Below are 20,009 nucleotides of genomic sequence, written 5' to 3'. Positions count from 1 at the left end.
ATATGGCAGCTAAGAAGCGTTTTTAGGAGAGAATCTTCAGGGGGCTGCTTATAATGCTCATAATGCTTATTTGAAATGGAGTCTTAAATTCTCAATTCTGTCATAGGGTGGATAAAGCCTTGTAAGATCTGACCCTTTTCCCTTCAGCCCTTCTCAACCTGCAGGGTGCCAGATGACAGTGCTAAGTGCGTTCCATGCATTGTTTCATTTAATTCTTAAAACAACTTTGGGAGGCTGGTATAACTATTACTGCCATTTTCCAGATGAGGAAACTACAATTGAGAAAGGTGAAGTAATCCGCCCAGGGTCACACAGCTAGAAAGAGGTAGAGCTCCCTGAATCCAAACACTCTCCACTCTTACATGGCATATTATCACGGGCCACACACTGCACTGTGGTCTGGGAATTGTTAAAGAAAAAATTATTCTGACATTTGTTAAAATGGTAAGGAAGACTTTATTCAGGACTATTGCAACAATTGTCAAAAATATTGAAAGATCAAGCTCAACTCTAAATACAGCAAAGACAGCTGGGATTCATAGCCTGTGGAGGATCAGCTGGATGGAAAATTACTAAAAGGAAACATACAGGGAGATTCTTGCCAAAGGCAGTTCAAGGACTTATACATCAAAGGTGGGGGATGAGGAACTTGACCAGAGAGATATCAAGGGTAGAGGGATCCTTACTAAACTGACTTAGTAGGATTCTAAGGCAGGCCAAAGACAGGACAAGGGCCAAGGGCTAGGCAGGCCAAAGACAGGACAAGGGCCAAGGTTGGAGCTAAGTAGAAGAGAGGTCTCCAAGAAAACTGACTAGAGTTTGGTCAAGGAAAGTCTTTGTCAGAACACTGAAGTGAACAAAGTAGGCAGCTCTTGCCCTCACAGAAGGAAGAGTCTAAAGTTAAGCAAAGTGACAGTCTTATAGTCTGTGGTGTTACAGCTGTCTATAATGGGACCCTCCCTGGGGTTTTCTTTCTTTACATCAGTATTTGATCAGGAAGATAGAAGGTAGAGTTGGTGGTAGTGGAGATGAGAAGTGATGAAAAGAGATATGACAACTGTGTGGATAGGTGAGTTTCAGGACCTGGCAAATATAACCCATTCACTTCTGGGTAAGAGTGGGAGGCAGCCAGCCCAGGGCTGCATTTTGGACTCAACTCCCCATATCCCTTGGTGTCTGGCCCTTTCTCCCTAGCTACCCTGTCATGGTGTGTCTTCTAATCCTGATTTACCAATGAGACTTGAACAGCGACTTGACTTAGCTCTTTCTGATGGAGAGTTTTCTACAAGAGCAGGGAGAGACTATTTCCTGCTTGATTGTACTGGATCTTCCTCTGTGGTACATTCTGTGTTCCAAAGAAACACACATCCCAGCTTGATGGGCAGAGTGAGCATGCAAACAGTGCACACATTTGTGTGTTCATTCATTCAGCAAACACTTAGTGAGCATCTAGCATATGAGAGGACTTAGGTGCTAAGTACCTGCAAGATACGGAGATGGATGAGACATTTACTTGCAAGTTCAGCCATCAGTATTGCTCACAGTTTGTATTTAGATATCTACAAAAAAAATCATGATAGAAGCTGACTTGAAAAGCTTCACAGGAGAATATAATATTGACTACTGTTTAGGTAATACTTACTATATACCCACAATTGTTCTAAGAATTTTACACGCAGTAACAATATGCAAAATTTCTAAGAGGTAAATCCTGTTATTAGGCTCCTTTTAAAAGGAGGCTTAGGAAGATTATCTTGTCCAAAGTCAGAGCAATGAAGCCGTGAAGCCAGGACTGAAACTCAAAGCCAGTACAGTCCACAATGTACAACTTACTGTGGAAGTATTGCAGCCTCCACTACAGCGTTGTGTAAATGGGTAACTTATGATGGGCACTCAGATCTGGGAAGTTCACTTCCACCTGGGGATAAGAGGAGCACGAAAACCCATTCAATATGATCACAAAATGGAAAAAGACAATACCTGAACTTGGTAGACTCTAGGAAATCTGAGCCATTGCTGGTAGCAGCTGAGTTCTCAAAAGCTCATATTGTGCTGGAAAATGCTTCCCTTTCCTTAAGAGCGACACTTCTCAGGCCTCACTGCGAACACAACTCACTGGGGAGTCTAGGTAAAATTCAAGTTCTGATTCAGTAGGTCCGGGGTGGGGCCTGACACTTTGCACATCTAACAAGCTCCCAGGTGATACAGATGCTGTTAACTCGTGGACTGTATTTGGACAAAGAAGGCCCTGGAACAGTGGTACTCAAAGTGTGACTCCTGGAACCACAGCAGCAGCATCACTGTTAGAAATGCAAATTCTGAGCCTCGCCCCAGACCTACTGAATCAGGAGCTCTAGGGTGGAACCCAGCAGTCTGTGCTTCATGAGATCTCCAGGGATGGTGATACACACTGAAGTCTGAGAACCACTCACTGGGAGAGCAGCATATTCTTCCTCACTCTTCTTCATTTAGGGTTTTTGTTTGTTTGTTTGTTTTTTCTGCTAGAGACTCTGTCTCACTTCCAGATGAGGAAAGTCCTGGTGTACTTGCTATGTGCAGAGGGTGAGGGAGGGGGGACAATGCAGAATTCCTTCCTAACAAATTCTCTCTCAGCAACTCAAAGATGGCAAATTATATGGTAGAATTCTTAAAATCCTGGGCCAGACTCCAGATTCATCTTTTTCCAGATTTATCGTTAGCCTGAGTTATGTACCTGTATAATATGAACAGCTATGTGATTTTTGTATACACACACACATATATATAGTATATACATATTTGCATATGTAGGTTTTGTACTACTTGATAGATTTGTGGCAAAATACACACTTGACTACAAGAAACATTTCCAAGATCTAAATGTAACAATAACAAAATAATAGAAATGAAAACTGCTTAACCTGTAGTATTACAGAAAAACATCTCACTCTGATTAACATGATCTCAGTATCTGTTAGATGGAAGGCCATAATTTCTCAATATGAGTGCGAGTAAGCTTATTATCATAATTTGTAGTTATTTAAATCAGATGCTACTAGGGATGGACCTCAATCTCTGTAGGACCTTCTCTAGTGCATTGGACTGAGTCCAGGATTATAGCCAGTTAGGAATTTATAAGGTCAGATCCTTGAAAACATCATTAAACACACACACACACACACACACTCCCACCCCTCAGAGGTTAGCATAGCCTGAAGTCTAAGATCTTGATTTAGTCTCCTTTTCTCTTCTGTGCTCCTGAGAGAGACGAGGACCCTGGTTTCCTCTAGCAGCTAGAAGAGCCCATCATGTGTGGACACACGACAAGGAAAATGCCAAGTTGGAAACATTTAGCGAAATGTAGACATGGAATGAAAAAGAGAGGAGGCTTCTCACTTTCTTCCTTTGGTTACTTGGAAGTTCAAAGATAAACTGAAGTGCAGTGAATATCTTGCCACCTTGCCCTCAGCTTCTGGCACAATTTCTTCCCTTTTCTCATATGATCAATTCATGTTCTCCAGTTGTTTTTAGTTTTAATATTGGGCAAACTACCTAAACCATTTTTTTAATAGGCAGAGTATATATGACAAATACACAGGGCATAAATACACTCATACATGTGTAGGTATTTTTGTATATATTAAGTGGCAATAAAATTCTTACAAAAGTAGATGTAAAAAGTATAAAAATCATGTCCAATAAGGACCAGAATGTCACAGGATGGATACTGACATTAGAGTGAAATGGTTTTTATTCAAATTCTAATTCCATCTATACCTGCTCTATGGTACTCAATTGTTTATCTGCTCTCTGCCTCAGTATGCTCACCTGCAAAAGGAAAGAAAAGCATCTCTGCCTGTGAGGGTGGTTATGAGGATTAATGATGCCCGACCACACAAAGCAACGAACACATTTTCCTACAATGCCTCACTCACAGGCCCTCGGCATAAGTGGTGGTTGGTGATGAGAATGTGTTGGAATAAGACATGTAAAACTCATGTGACTTTGGCAGGGGGGTAGGGAAGAAAAACTAGCACCCTTGGAACCACTGTGGTCGGAAATGTGATCGGAAACACATTTTCACCTGTATTAAACAGGACGTACATTTTAATCTCTTCGAAGGACTGAGGAGGACTCACATTGTAAAATTATAAACATCTCATTTTCCATGAATATATACAATTAGGCTAGTTAGCTGCTCGGCATCTATTTGGGGAACAAAATGTACATTTAACTGTGAAGAAAGACAAACAATGTTAAAAGAAACATGCTCTGCTTTTTATCCCTGCTTCTAAAGCACATCTGTATTCTGAATAACAAAGCAGAAAGGAAATATGGTCTGGCAGCTCATGCTCTTTCCCAGAAAGATGATTCATCTCCTCAACGAATGTCCCACCAGACATGTTTATGAGGATGGCATCCCCTAAGAGCCTCTGGTTGTGCATGTCTTATGCTTTGCATTCTGCTTCCCTGTGGATAAACTGAAGCAAGTTCATTTTGAATATACGATCTTGAAAAATTTTTTGAAAACAGATACCATGCATATATCTGTGTGTATATTTATATCAACGGATATGTTGTGTGCTGGTAACCCACCCAGAATTCCAGAAAATTGATTGTGGCCACAACCCATAATGCTTCTTCCTCAGTAGAGTACACAGCACTCTCTAGAGCTATAAATGTGCCTCCAACATCTCGGCCCCCTTAGATGTTGCTCTTGTAAAGGGAGCCAGCTCACACGCTGGCTTGCTAGTGCTTGCTAACTCGCTCTCCCCAGCTCCCTACTCCCTCCACCCCCTCCCCCCAACTCTCTGTTCTCCATAGACTGCTCACAGTATGTCCTTGTAGTGTGATCTCCCATTACTGGGTTCCCACACTTTCTTTAGCCAAAGCTAGCTTTTACATGACTCTCTAAGTGATTTTATTCTTATCTGTCTTCCTTTCTAAAATGAACATCACCTTCACTCTAGCCCATCAAAATCTTTCCTCTCCTTCAAAGCCCAGTTAAAATGTTTTTCTTTTTTTTTACATATCTATATTCTGTCAAAAAATACATATTACCTGGCTGCTGAGACCACAGCAGTGGGAAAAAGATGCTTTGTTCCTTCTCTCCTGGACCTTAGATGTTAGTGGAAGGAGGCAGAGAATGAAGGAATGGCAGTATTTTAGCTACTCTTTGGGGCAGCACCCTCAGGCTTCTACATGAGATTTTCCTTTAGCCCCAGGAGGACATTATTTACCGTTCCCCTATACACCTACCCATTGTTCTAATGTGGCACCACCCCAAGTGCCTCAAACAAAACACCAGTTCAGATCAATGTCAGTGGAGATTATGGGGGTAAAATGAATTCTGTGGCCAAGAAAATCAGAGGAAAGTGAGACTAAACAAAGTTTGCAAACTTGACCAAGTTAACAGATTATTTATCTGTGAGGAGGTATCAAATGCAGCCTTCCTGAAATGTATTTGACATTAGTGTCCTCCCACAGGGGACCGCACAGGTCTAAGGTTGCTTGGAACATTTTGGGAAATGCTGTATTTCCCCTTCCACAATATTAACTCTTTAAAGACAAGTATGACATCCGATCATTGCATCCAACACCTCACTCAACGCAGCTCATGCCATGTGATAAAAAAATAAGCATTTTTGTTGCTAATGCTTATTATCTTGGGTAAATCTAAACCCTTCACTGACATGATAGGAGGTGGGATAAGCGTGGGTGCTGATTGGGGGTAATGTGAGCTTATTTTTTATTTTTTTTTGTATGAGAAAAGAATTAATGATGCTTGCTTCCACCCTCCATCCCCCAGAAATACCCTGGGAAGAAACCTCTAAGAATTTTTCCCAAAGCATGTGTTTAACCTGGAAGATATAGTACCCTTTATGGAAGACTTGACCAGATATTTCCAAGAAAGTTGCAGGATGGAAGGAAACTTAGAAAATATAAAACTGCCTATGTTAATATGGTATCCACTAGCCACATGTGGCTATTTAAATTACCTAAAAGTAAATAAAATTTAAAATTTAGTTCCTAAGTCACATTAGCCATATTTCAGTGCTCCAGGGCCACATTTGGTTAGTGGCCACTATATCAGAAAGCACAGATATAGAGCATTTCCATCACTGCAGAAAGTTCTATTGGACAGTGCTGCTAGAAGTACAATCCTCCCCCCTCAGATCTGAAATTGCTCTCTGCCAGCCCACGTTCTCTTCTGATTTTCACTGAAGACCTCAAGCAATGACCAATGCCCACTTTGTCCCTCCCCAAGAGTATTATGTGGCTAATTTAAGACGACCAGCCATAGGACAAATAGGAAACCAGAGTTTAGCAGCAAATGGACAGCATCCTTCTCAAAGGGATTGTCCATCTGTCTCTGCCCACTCAGTAGTGTTGATGATCTCCAATGCACACCTGAGAGTAATTCCTGTGAGCAGAACACAGATGGCACAGTTTTCACCCAGGTGTAATAAATAGGTTGGATAAGGCTTGGAAAAGGCACCTAGCCAGGTAGGTGGTGGAGTATGGATTTGGGGAGGGATGTGTTTCCACCTCCTTTCACCAATCTATAAAGGCAAGAGTTTAACCAGAATTGAGTTGTGAGTTCCTAGTGTGGAGACCCAAGGCAAGGACTCAGAGGGTAATTCTCTGTGGAGTAGAGTCTGTGCTTCTTCCACAGACATTGAGTGTACCCTATGCACTAGAAAATCTTAAGCCAAAATCACAACTAATTCACAAGCTAAATGCAACCAGACTGCGCCTCACTGAATGGTACAGTCATGCTACTATGTATATCCTAGACCGAACCTTCATTTAGATTACAAATTTCCCAGCACGACTGTTATTGGTAATTAAACCTGCTTGATTGTTCCATTACACAGAGACTACATGACAGTAAAGGAATCAAACATAACTAATATTAAGCTCATTTCTAAAGGTGCATGGAAATGAGAACCAAAAATGGTATAAAATACATAAATGATATGCAACCATCGGTTTTTGTCAGTTTTTGGCAGGCCTGGCTCATGGAAACCCAGAGATTTAAGGGGTCTTAACATGCAAGCATATATCTGTTTTATTGTTACATAGTGAAAATTAAACAATGATGAAAAACATCATGGATTTTTTTGTTTTAAATCACATTTGTAGTTCCCTAAAAAATAAAGCCCCGGCAATTTACATTTTTTTAATCCAAGGCAGTTCTAGAAGCATGTTTTCTATAATGTGTCTAACTTTTAGTTCCCAGTCCATACTTGCTGACAGAAATCTAGGGCAGTCTCAGGTCACTGACTTCTTGGCTAAAGTGCCTATCTAGACTTCCTGGGCCTGGCTGATGTCTACTATTTTATTTTTTTCAGATTCAAGTTTCATTTCTTCCTCCCTTCAAAGTGTAAACTATATCAGAATCACCCAAGGGTCTGGTTGTAAATGCAGATGCTTGGGCTCCATCTGCATCATTATTCCTGAGGCTGCACCCCAAGAACCTATATGTATAATCAGCCCCTAGGAGATTCTCATGCAAACTAAAATCACTCAACACCATATCTGAAAACAAACCTCTCAAGAGCAAGAATCAAATGTCGTATCTCTCTATCTCCAATATCCAGGTCCATGCCTAGCCAAGAATGAGCATCAACAGGAGAACATGCTGACTCAAACTCACGAGCCCTTTCCTTTTTAATGGGTCTTTTTTCAAAAAGGCAAAGCAAAGACCACATTATGTAGAGATCTGTCCACTCCAGCCCACTTTCTACAAAACAAGCCACTCGCCTTCCCTGGAGCCTCTTCTGAGATGGACCTGCTCGAGTTGCCAACTCCCAGGACCAGAAAGAAAGACTGTTCCAGTGCTACCAGGAATGGTGCCTCCTGGCACTGGTGGCCACCATCTGCCCTTCCCTCTGGGGCCAGGAGGTCCCCTTATCTTCTCAACAGCAAATGTCTCTCTTTGGAACATGCAAACCAGTGTCTAACCTTTACAAAAAAAAAAAAAATCGCCTAGAAGTTTGCTCAGAAATGCATGTTCCTGGGTGAATTTCCACCCTGAGAGAAACACCTGCAGGGTGACATTTGGAGCACTGAGCAGCCCCCAGATGGGTTTGATGCTGAGGACCCTGACTCATTCATAGAGAAATTCCTATTTAAACCTAGTCCTCAAAGAACTCCCTCAACTTCCTCCACTCAAAAGAGGAGAAAGCTGTGCCCCCTTAGCATTCTTGGATTTGGCAGAAGAGGAGCGGGGAGTAGATGGAGGATAAATGCCCATCTCAGAAATTAGAACCATTATGCCCTGATGGATATGTGAGACTTAATCTGAAAGCTCTTCCCTGAGACTGCCCTCCAAGAGCTTAGAGACCCTCCTGCAATTTGAGGAAGAAATGGAGGGAACTCACATTTCTTGAGTATTATTTTCTTTGGAAAATAATACAAGTCCTAAGTGGTGCCTATTATCTTATCATCTTTCCACAACCTACCTAGACCCCACTGCCTACACCCAGGCAGAATTAATTGCTTGCCTGCTGCTTCTCACTCCCCAGAGCACTTAGCCCCTTTCCTGGATTATAACACTTATCTGGTATTAAAGCTAATTGCTTGTTGTGGGTCTTTTCCCCAGACATCCTTTGTTCCTGAAGGCTGGCTGGTATTTTCTTTATCTCTGCTGCACCCAGGCCTGGCCTGCAGATAAGTTCTACCCAGGGTGCTAAGATGTGCTTCTTTGAGAGAAATGCACATTGAAATGCTGACTTTGCAGGCTGGCCTGAACCTTTTTATAGCTTTGTTTCTCTTAAAGGCATTTTCCAGAATGTTACTACCAAAAAATCTGTGTGCAAAAGCTACAAACACAAATCGTTTCCCCTAAAGACATTGCCCATTAAGTTTGAAGCCTGTGTTGTTTTATAGATTCAGAGATAAACACACACATATATAGTATGTAATCTTATATATGTAAGATATATATATATACACACACATATATACATATATGATTATATACAATATATATACATATATATAATCTTATGATGCATTTCACCTTGTGAAGTACCCGTGCTATGGCTTCCAGCCTTACAAAACCCATAAAAATTAAGTATTTCTACAGCAGTATTTCTGATCTTGAAAGCAGATGCTGTGCATGTAGCCTTCATATACAGCAAAGCATCTTGATCCTGCCTTTTAATTAAGGCCATCCCCTGTTACGCTCTGACTTTCTGATGTTGGGAGTATGGCGATTTTTCAGAAGGTTTAAAGCATCTTTTTCTGGTTCCTTGAGCCCAGGCTTTTGGAAGAGCCCCCTGACTGGCTCCAGTCTCTCCCCACTTCCAATCCATCTCCCACTCTGATTCCACAGAGATGTTCCTGAAAATCCAGACCTCTTATTCCTTTCCCTTTAGGAAGAAGGACAACCTCCATGTTGCTGTGGCTCCCAAAGCCTTTTTACCTGTTTCCAGGGTTCTACTCTGCAAAATGCCCTCTTTGTTCCAGCCATGGTACACTACCTGCCCCTCTGAGCAAGACGCTTCACCTGAGCTTGGCTTCTGCTGTTTCCTCTGCTGAGAATGCCATCTTTCCCACTTTGGCCTCTTGAAATTTCACCTATCCCTCAGAACCTACCAGAGTGCCAGCTGCAGCTCAGTGGATAGGATCAACACCTGGCTTCGCCATTTACCCACTGTGTGACCATGGGAAAGGTACTTGACCACTCTGAGCCTCAGTTGCTCATCTTCGCATCAAGGATTCAGCCAAAGGATATCTGAAAGGAGAGAAAATAAAATGCCCAGACAATAATTTTTAGCCCCCAACTCAATTCTCTGAACCATTCTCCCTTCCCTTCTCATGCAGAACTGAGAACACACTGTGCATTACTAGAGCTGAGAGGCCTTAGAGGTCAAGGGCCACATCTTAGACATGCCTAGCACATAGTAAGTATGCAATGGATATTGGATTAGGGGTTAATTTATCTCCTCATTCATTCAGGTCATATACTTCACAGACCAGTTGCTTCTGAGAGGTGATGTCAAAATAAATGAACTCAGAGGTCAGAATACTCTAACCTTAAACCCTAGCTGTGTGAATTTAAGCAAGACATTTTTATTTCCTAACCTGGAAAGTGAGGATGATAATACCTCTATGGAAATAACCCTACTTCATGGGGTTACTCAGAAGATTATGGTTGCAGTGCCATTATCGTTATTATTAGGATGTCATCAGGCTTTTGACTTGGGATCTCCCAGCCTCAGCAGACTTGCCAGGTGAACATCTGAGCTCAGTGGTTTTAAAGATCTGTGGCCCAACTGTCACACTGAATTACTTGGACCCTAGGCAATTTTGGTTTTACGAACCCCTTCCTCCATAAAATAATAAAGCGACTTATATTTTATTACTGCATTGGTATAAAGATGAATATAATCTAGGCTGGATTCATTATTATATATTGCTCATTATTATATTCATTTTCATCTGATTTTAAATTAAAATTAAAACATTTTCATGGGCCCTAGGCACTGCACTTCCTGTGAGGGATGGAGAAATCAGTCTGGCCTTAAGTCTCTGAAATCTGGCCTCTTAAACGTCAGCTCCAACTAGGCTCCCTCTCAGTGGCTCTTACCCGGCTACTTCTGGGGTCTTTGCACACCATGGAGTCTTTGTACAAACTTGTCCTTCTTCCTAGAACTCTTTCCCCTGCCCCTTTCTGTTTTTTACTTTTTCACACATACCTTAGAGCAGAGGCTCTGAGCATCAGAATTCCCTTACAGCACAGATTGCTGGGCCTCACCCCCAGTTTCTGATCCAGCAGCTCTGAGATGACACCCAAGAGTCTATATTTTAACAGGACCAAGGTGGTACAGATGCTGCTAGTCCTGAACCGCGTTTAGAGAACAGCTGCTTTCAAAGTCCACTCTGTTTCCACTTTCTCAGGTAAGCTTTCGCTGATCCGATTTGGCCACGTTTCTCCTTTGCATGCTGTCTAAGGACTAAAGATCTCTGCTTTGCCTATGTAATTTTTTGATTCATGTCTTTCTCTCTCCCATTTGACTGTAAGCGCCACGTGTCTTTTCGCCCGCTGTGGGACAGACCCACCCAGCACACTGTAGGTGTTCGGTAAATATGTGAGGACCGCTGTTCAGAAAAGGTGAACCAACTTAACCTCCTAGCAACAGTGAATGCATGGCAGAATCCTTTCAACTCACCACACTGCATTTCCACCTTTTCCCCCTTTTTACAACTGTCAATTTCATGATTCCTCATAAGCCTCTCATTCTTAAGGCAGAGCAATGAAGTTCGCAGAAACTGCCTCACGCGAGCCGGAAGGCCCGGCCTTAAGCCCCGTCTTCAAGCCCCGCCCCAAGCCCCGCCCCAGGCCCCGCCCTCACGCTCTGTACGCCCGGATCCTCCGCCTACGGCGCTAGGACCCGCCCACTGCCACTTCCTAGCCTATGCCCCGCCCCCATCCCCGCCCCGGCCGTAGGCCCCGCCTCTTGGCCAGGTCCAGTGCCCCTCTACGCATGCTTTTGTGGTCGATCCCCTCCGAGGAGTCTCTAGCAGGAAACAAACTTTGCCCTGACAATGTCGCGATCTTGTCCTCCGGAGCTAATCAGGTAAAGCCTCCCCCTCCCCAGGCGCCCCGAGCCCGACCTGGCCCGGCCGGGATCGCTGCACTGCCGAACAGATCGAGGGTCGTGGGTCGCCGGGGCCTTGTGCTTGCTATTGTTTTTGCCGAACCCGCTTGTCTACCCGTCGAGTCCACGCTCGGTGCACTCACCTCCTTGACCGCCCGCAGGGTCCCAGGACCTTTGCACCTTCTCCCGTCCAAGACAGAGCTGCGTTTTGGCCACGCCGAGTGAAGTCCGTCCGCACTGGGCGGGCCAGTTCCCACTTCTGGATGTGGGCCTGCGTGCATAGGATGCAAAGTGCTACAGACTGGGTAGCTTAAAATAGCAGAAATGTATGCTTCCACAATTCTAAAACCTAGAAGTCCAAAAACAAGGTGTTGGGCAGGGCCATTCTCCCTCTGAAAGCTCTAGGGGTGGATCCTTCTTTGCCTGCTGCAGCTTCTGGTGGCTTCCAGTGTTCCTTGACTCATGGCAGCATCATATCCAGTCCATCTTCACATGGTCTTTTCTCCTGTATGTGAATCTCTCTGTGTCTTCTCCTCTTCTCATAAGGACACCAGTCACTGGATTTAGAGCTCACCCTAAACCCGGGATGATTTCATTTTAAGTCCTAAACTAATTACTTCTGCAGAAATCCTATTTCCAAATAAAGTCACATTCTGAGGTTCTGGGTAGACATCAATTTTTTAGGGGGCATGGGGAACACTATTTAACCCACTACACTAACCAGCAACAAAATACGCCTTCCAAAAGGACCAAAACAAAATCACAGTCATGGACTCAGGGTACCATTTATGGTTATAAATCCAAATACTTGCATATTATCAAGTAGTTGTTCTCAAAGTGTGTTCTCTTGGTCTGCAGCATCATCACATCACTTGGGAGTTTGATATAAACGCTAACCCTCCAGCCCCACCCCAAACACTGTCACAGCTGCGGGGAGGGCCCAGCAATCTGTGTTATAACAAGCCTTCCAGGTGATTCTGTTGCTACTAAAGTTTGGGAACCACTGTTATAAGGCAATTGAATGTTTGATAACAAATAGAATATTTGATAACATGACATAAGGGCCAGGTTAAGAGAAAGGCCTTAATTTTACAATTGTCTGACCTTACAATGACTTAGAAATCTGTCTTATCCGAATATAATTGTAGATTTCAACATTAAACTATTGTATTGTCGAAAGAATATTTTACCATGATTTAAATTTAATTTAGGTTTCAAATGAACTTGTGTACTAAACTGTGTTCTTAGTACCATAAGTCCCCTGCTATCCATGAGAGATGTGGTCCGAGGCCCCCAGTAAATGCCTGAAACTGCAGATAGTACCGAGCCTTATATACACTGTTTTTTCCTATACACACATACCTATGAAAAAGGTTAATTGTAAATTAGGCACAGTAAGAGATTAACAACAACAATAATAGAACAATGACGACAGTATAACTAGTAAAAGTTATGTGAATGTGGTTTATCTCAAAATAGCATACGGCACTCACCTTTTCATTTAAAGAAACGTTACAGCTTCTCTTTGGCATACATGAATTGCCAGCATCACTATTGTGCTTTGGAGCCACTATTAAGAAAAATAGGGTTACTTGAACATAAGTACTGCTATATCCCATCAGTCAATATGATCATCAAGAAGGCCACTCCATGACCAGTGGGCAGGTAGCATATACAGCCTGGATAATCTGGATTAAAGAATGATTCACATCCCAGGTGAATGGAGTTGGACAGTGTGAGATTTCATCACGCCACTCAGAAAAGCACTCAATTTAAAACTTATGAATTGTTTATTTTTGGAATTTTTCATTGAATATTTTTGTACTGTATTTGACCACAGGTACTGAAACTGAGGAGAGTGAAACCACAAGTAAAGGGAACTACTATAGTTTTTTGCCTCATTTTACCTTGCCAGCAACTATGCACTTTGGGTATTATTACTTCTACCATGTTATTGAAAGTACACTGAGACTCAGAAATGGTAAACCTCAAAATACCCAACCTTAGCGGAAACATAGGCAGGACAAGGAGCTTTTTACCATAATTCTGGTTACTAAAATGTTTGGTTTGTTTCCATTTTAGAAAAAGTTTGATAGATGATGCTAAAGCTCGTTTAAAAAAGTATGATGTTGGGGCCAAATATTCTCACTTGTCGTCTGTCAAATATTCCATCCTTTTACCATTGTTGGCTAAAGAAGGAAAACTTCATCTTTTGTTCACTCTCCGGTCAGAAAAGGTGGGTCACAAAAAGGTTCTGCCATGGAAGTCTCAGGACATTTGAAAACACCACAAAATTTTGTCACTTGCATACATTTTGAGGCCACATTTTCAAATGGACTTGCAAATTGTGATGTTCAAGGTGCTACTGGATAACATGACATCTTTTGGAGTTTTGGGTGGAAAAAAGTAAGCAATTTAGCTAGTAAGTAATTTAAAATACTTTTAGACCAGGGTTTCTTAACCTTGGTGCAATTGGCATTTGGGCTGGATAGTTCTTTGTTGTGGGAGCATCATCCCTGGCCTCTACCCCGTAGCTGCCAGTTACACACACACACACACACACACACACATTTTATCACAACCATGTTTGAATACAGGCTCTCTTCCTGCCAGCTGTGTGACTTTGTACCAGCTACCCTCTCTATACTGCAGTTTCTTCACTTGCAAAATGAGGACAGAATATTATACCTGTTCGGTAGGGTTGTTGTAAGGATTTCGCAGGGTAACAAATGTAAAGCACCTAAAACAGCCATAGTACTTGGCAAAGATTGAGTAAGTTTCACCTATCATCATTAGTGCCATTAGCAGACATGCCTGAGGTTTTAAGATAAACCATTCTATTTAAAAGAAATGTTTGGCTTGGAATGGCATTCCCCGGGGTACACACCTGGGTAAGGTCACTCTCCCTTGCTGTTAGGGATACTTCTGAGGAAAAGTTGGGAAACAGTAATTTCAAAGTTATGCAAGTATAAAAAAGAAAATGGGCCATATTAAAGTGTCTTTCTAGGCAGAATAACGACAGGTATCCCCATAAGAGAAAAAAGCAGGCTGAGAAATCAGCTGAAGTTTTGAGGATTCGAGATTAGAGTTGTGTGGATTCTTTTCAGTCTGGGTCAGATGATAAAAATCATGGTTCCAAGGGAAGATACTCAACTTGGAATCGGAAGACCAGAATCTGTTCCCAGATCTGCCCAAAAAAAGCACAAAAGAAGCACTTAAATATATTTTTGATTATCAGACAAACAACTTAGAAAATCTAGACAAGACCAAAATGGGTTCCTGGTCTCTGTTTCACCTAGAATACCTCTGCCTGTTACTTATTAAATAGTGAGAATCGTCTTAGACTATAAACTCCGATGTGCAAAGGTCACATTTAAAAAAAATTTATTTAAATTTAATTAAATCTGACTCTAAGCTTATCTGGCTGTGGGGGCAGGAAATTCCCTCGGGTATTACCTAATCTGCACCCCTCCGTGGAGTCACAAGTGCGGCTCACAGATCTTCCCAGTACATGGAGAAGGTGGTGCCCATCATCAGTGCCTCTTGCTTAAGTGTAGGCTCTCCTAGCTGTGGACCCTGGAGCACCTCTGTTTTCTCATTGCTGAAATGGAACTGAACACAGTGCCTAATGTTGTGAGGGTAAAGGATCTTTCTCTCTCCTCTCTACTTTCCCCTCTCTTCCCAGCTCTCTAGGGCTTGATATAGACAAGAGGAAATTCAAGAACAAAACATAGATTAAAGTCTTAGAAAATTAGCTGCAACCTTACTTGGTTTTTGAGTAGAATTCCATAAGATTTTATTTAATAAAAAATGCTATTTACAAAAAAAATTAAAACAGAAACTTCTGTATTTGGATAGGGTTCTTTTCAGTGTTGACAGTTTCCAAATAATCATTTTTGTGAATGTGTCTTTTTTTCAAAATGGCATAACATTTTCTTATGAGTATTTAAAATTGTCACTAAATCAGGTTTGTATTTTTGTCAAGCCTAATGAGTCCCTGCAGATGCCTGTCGCTGATGCCTTGCTGCTGAGTGCTAACATCACAGAGTATGTTTTCAGAGGTGGTATACCATTAGGTCTGTTTCTTATGCATTCGGTTGGTGAATGTTCAAAACAGTAGAAACGTGTCCATCAACCTTGTTTTCACCTACTCTTATAAGATGTGAAGATGTGTAAGGTTTCTGTGTATTATAGCAACTCCTGCATTGTTGCTGATTTATTAGCAGAGAGGAACTTTAAAATGTTTTCTTTCATTTTTTAAAAATTTGCCCAAATGGGACTTTAAACTGTAGAACACTACAAAATTTATAATGGCATCTAGTTTATTCTTACACAGATTTATTGGCTCTGATGCTAAAAATGCCAACATGACCTCTTGATTTAGCTTCTAAACATCAAGAACTGACCTTACAAGTTCTCATTCATAAATATTTGGCATGGGCCAGGCACTGTGCCATGTGCTCCAGTCATCAGCTCATGTGCTGGGTCCACGACCCTGGGAGGTACACAGAGACAGTACTCTTATTATACACAGTTAAGAAGAGACAGACCCAGGACCCCTGCTGAGCCCGAGGTCTTCACATTTCAGGAGAGAGAGGATGTTGGGCATTGGGTGGGGGTGAGTGTAGAAGACATTGAGGTCACCTTTGCTGAGAAGTTTCGACTGGAGAGGAGAGAAGGGTGGACGGTTTGTTCTTTTTCCCCCTTTCCAAGATAGGAGAGAAATCATTTTAAAGATAGAGATAAGAAAGGAAAGAGTATTTAGGATGCTACAGATGGAGACACAGCAGTTGTCCTAAAGTCGGGGAGGCCTGGGATCAAGGGTACATGTGGAAGAGGGCAGTGCAGGGAAAGAGAGGCTCCTGTTCTTGACTCACATGTGCAGAGGTGTTGACACAAGCCAGTGCTAATGGCTCCAGTGACCACATTCTATGTGTAAGCTCTTGTGTAGGTAAATGTGTGGCGTGCTGATTAAGAGCAGACTCTAGAATTCGGTTCTGGTGTATATTCCAGCTCCACCACTCGGCCCTTATGTGAACTTGGTCAGGTTGTTTAGCCTCTTTGAGCCTTAGTTCCCTTGTCTAAAAGTGGAAATAATAATATAGTAGCTTATATGTCCATTAGTGGAAAGATAAACAAATTGTGATATATACATTCAGTAGAATACTATCCAGCCATAAAAAGGAATGAAATACTGATACATGATACAATGTGGAAGAATCTCAAAAACGTCATGCTAAGTGAAAGAAGCCACACAAAAGGTCACAGATCATATGATTCCATTTATAGGAAGTATCCAGGATATATAAATCCACAGAGACAGAATGTAAAGGCAGGGAGGAGAGGGGCATGAGGGTCAAGTAGCAGGTAGAGTCTCCTTTAGGGATGATGAAAATGTTCTAGAACTAGATAGTAGTAGTTGTTGTATAACATTGTGACTGTATTAAACGTCACTGACTTGGTCACATCAAAATAGTTAATTGTATGTTATGTAAATTTCACCTCAATTTAAAAAAAAAGAAAAAAAAACCTTAAAAAAAAAAAAAAAACAGCTTATAAAACTGTCCTGAGAACGCAGTGAAGAAAAAAAAAAAAAATCCTTGTGAAGTGGCATGGCCAGAACAGGATAAGCACTCAGTAAAAGTTATCTATTGATAACATTGCTCTTTTCGTTCTTCTTTCTTTCAGCTTTTTTCTCCCATCATTGTAAATCTGTTTGTGTCTATGTCGTATCTTTGGGGACAAGTAGAGAAAAATTAGAAGTAAGAGAAGTTCTCAAAGTTCATTTTTTTTTAATTATTCAAGTATAACTTTTTTTTTGGTCTTGTTCTCCATTTATTACCAATAATGTAAGAAGCGTCTCTGGTACAAAAATACAATGTTTGAATGAGTGAATGTTTCCAAAATTGGAATCGCACATCCCAGCTCTGTTCTTTGAATATCCAGCTAAGAAGGTCACCTGGAGAAGTATGCTTCCCTGGTGGGAAGCGCGAACCTACAGATGTGGATGATGTGGCCACAGCTCTCCGGGAATCCCAGGAGGAAGTAGGGCTGTGTCCTCATCAGGTGGAGGTTGTCTGCTGCCTGGTGCCATGTCTGCTGGTAAGGGTTGGAACGGAACTGGGTTTTCAGCTATCAAAAATACTGCTTCAGTCTTATGCCGTAAGTCCTCACTTAGGTTCTGCAACTTTGAGCGAAATGATGTATAATAAAACGAGTTTTACCATAGGCTAATTGATATAAACAAAAGTTAAGTTCCCACAGCTTCTCATCAGTGTTATAACGAAAAATGTTTTTCAGGATCTGCTATACTTGCATCTTTTCTTACTCGTAGGACTTTATCATACAGATATACTCACACAAATGCAATTGCTAAGTCAAAGAGACACTTTTATAATGCCAAATTACCATCCCAAAAGATTGTACCAACTTATGTTCGCAAAATATCATTTTAAGAGTCATCTCACAGATGCTGCCTCAGGTAGGGCAGAGACGACTCCCATTTCATGGGGGACATAAAGTTTACATCTGAAGCAACTTCTTCCTCCTCTCAGCTCACCTTATATATAAATAGACTGCTTTGGCCTGTTTTCTTTAGCTTACACAGAGTGTCATGACTTTAGCATTTGAAACAATATCTCTTCATTTCTTAATTCATGTATTTTGTTTTCTGCTTTTAGGAAGATGCGTTGCTAACACCAGTTGTAGGATTTATAGACCAAAACTTCCAGGCCCTGCCTAATCCTGATGAAGTGAAGAGTGTGTTCCTGGTGCCTCTGGAATACTTCCTGCATCCACGTGTCTACCGCCAGCAGCCAACACAGTCTGGTCATCTTAATATGCATTGCTTTGACTACACAAACCCTGAAGATGGTGTGACTTACTCTATCACTGGAATAACTGCAAAATTTGCACTGTTGGTTGCCTTAATTATTTTGGAAAAAAAACCCACCTTTGAGGTTGAATTTAATCTCAATGATCTAATACCATCCTCTGAAGAGTCTTTCCTAAGGCTTCATAAACATGCAAAAGGCAAGTTATGATTTATGAGACCAACACCCAAATAAATATCTAAGCGGCTTTCATGTGTGCTCATCCACAGACCAATAATGCCAGCTGGTAGATTTTGACAGGTGCGAATATCGTTCCTGCAATGTGAAGGTAAAAACCTTGCCTTATTTTCAATTGCCTTCTGTTATCTGAAAGAGCAAAAGTCTTTCCAAAGTGAAAAATGTGTTTATAATATTGCATAATTTCAGCCACAATATATTAACACTATTTTTCTTACACATGTAAGAAAAAGTATCTGGTACATAGTAGGCACTTAATAAATATCTGTTGAATATATGACTGTGTGGCTTTTATTTGTGAGAGGTAATATCTCTTTCTGACTGTTGCATGTGACAGAAACTCCTGGCCAGCCATCAGAGTCCCTTTCTTCCATGGCAGTAGAAGAAGCTGAGTCCAAACTTCCCAGGTGGAAACAGCATTACCCAAGACCCCTTGCAGTTAAATTAAATGTGGCTGTGGAACTTCATTTAGGCCAGTGGGATATAAGTGAAGTTGACCTTGCAGGTCATCTCCAATTTAAGAGATAAGCTGGCTTCCCTAGACTCTTTCCTCTTTCCATGAACTGCAACATGGGTTTATCTGCAACCCAGCCTTGACCATACAAATGAGGACAATTCCTGGGGGAATGGCAGAACCAAAAGGTGGTAAGAGCTTGAATCTCTGAATAACTGTGGAGCAAAGCAATTTGCCTCCCTGGGCTGTTCACTGGGGACTGTTTGGAGAAGAATAAAATTCTGTTACCTTCCAGCCACCGTAATTTGGGGTCAGAGGGGCTTGAGCAGAGGTATAATCCTAAATAATATACCATAACACTTGAACATGGCTGAATGGATATTCACACAAACTTGAGGTGTTGCCAACAGTTAGAATTTGAGATGAGCTGACATTTAATGTGTGGGTTCTGTGACATGCAAAAGATACCCTTGAATGTTGGTAGGGTTTGGCAGTCATCATCCAGAGAAGCTGAAATGAAGGAATATGAGAAGCCCATATGCCTACCAATCAGGAGAAATAATGTCATCTCCCTTAAGATAATGAGAACAGGAAAATGCTGATTTCAAGCACAAGCCCCGCATCGAAAGTCAAAAAGACAAACACTCTAAATTGCATAACTTGGGATCTACCACTTTTTTAATGGCCATCTCCAACGTATCATGCTTTAGAGTTAACAGGAATTTCTGTTGAATTACGGTATTAACCATCCTGCATGAGGTCAGGGAAGCAGGTGAGTGAAGCAACATAACTTCAATTGTGTGATGGCAATCTCCCGTCTTATCAACTGTTTCTAGATTTTCAGAAAGCCAAATCATTTTTAATAAGACTTTGTTATAGCTGAAAACATGATTA

At 41.6% G+C, this 20,009-nt stretch overlaps 2 protein-coding genes across 4 annotated transcripts in view; one reads left to right on the top strand and one right to left on the bottom strand.

The window, feature by feature from the left end:
- Positions 1-11,290, bottom strand: part of ADAMTS18 (ADAM metallopeptidase with thrombospondin type 1 motif 18) — a 382,382-nt gene extending 371,092 nt beyond the window's left edge. Inside the window, exons 1-3 of the mRNA XM_023528594.1 lie at positions 11,163-11,290; positions 9,586-9,724; positions 1,834-1,918 (exon numbers count right to left, since the gene is read on the bottom strand). The gene's annotated coding sequence lies outside the window, so the exon portion shown is untranslated. The remainder of the gene's footprint in view (positions 1-1,833; positions 1,919-9,585; positions 9,725-11,162) is intronic.
- A 150-nt stretch (positions 11,291-11,440) lies between these two features.
- NUDT7 (nudix hydrolase 7) lies at positions 11,441-18,938 on the top strand. Of its 3 annotated transcripts, XM_011356653.2 has the most exons (4): positions 11,441-11,570; positions 13,674-13,827; positions 17,538-17,693; positions 18,272-18,938. In XM_011356653.2, the coding sequence occupies exons 1-4, from the start codon at positions 11,539-11,541 to the stop codon at positions 18,632-18,634; spliced, it is 705 nt and encodes a 234-aa protein (XP_011354955.1). In that variant the 5' UTR covers positions 11,441-11,538; the 3' UTR covers positions 18,635-18,938. The 3 variants fall into 3 exon arrangements, with proteins under 3 accessions (XP_011354955.1, XP_023384342.1, XP_023384343.1); XM_023528574.1 differs by lacking the exon at positions 13,674-13,827; XM_023528575.1 differs by lacking the exon at positions 11,441-11,570 and having other exon boundaries at positions 13,720-13,827; positions 17,440-17,693.
- The last annotated feature ends 1,071 nt before the right edge of the window (positions 18,939-20,009 follow it).

Source organism: Pteropus vampyrus, unplaced genomic scaffold (genome assembly GCF_000151845.1).
Source record: "Pteropus vampyrus isolate Shadow unplaced genomic scaffold, Pvam_2.0 Scaffold29, whole genome shotgun sequence".
Taxonomy (NCBI): Eukaryota; Metazoa; Chordata; class Mammalia; order Chiroptera; family Pteropodidae; genus Pteropus; species Pteropus vampyrus.
The sequence above is the reverse complement of the archived record's forward strand: the minus strand, read 5'-3'. Positions and strand labels throughout refer to the sequence as shown.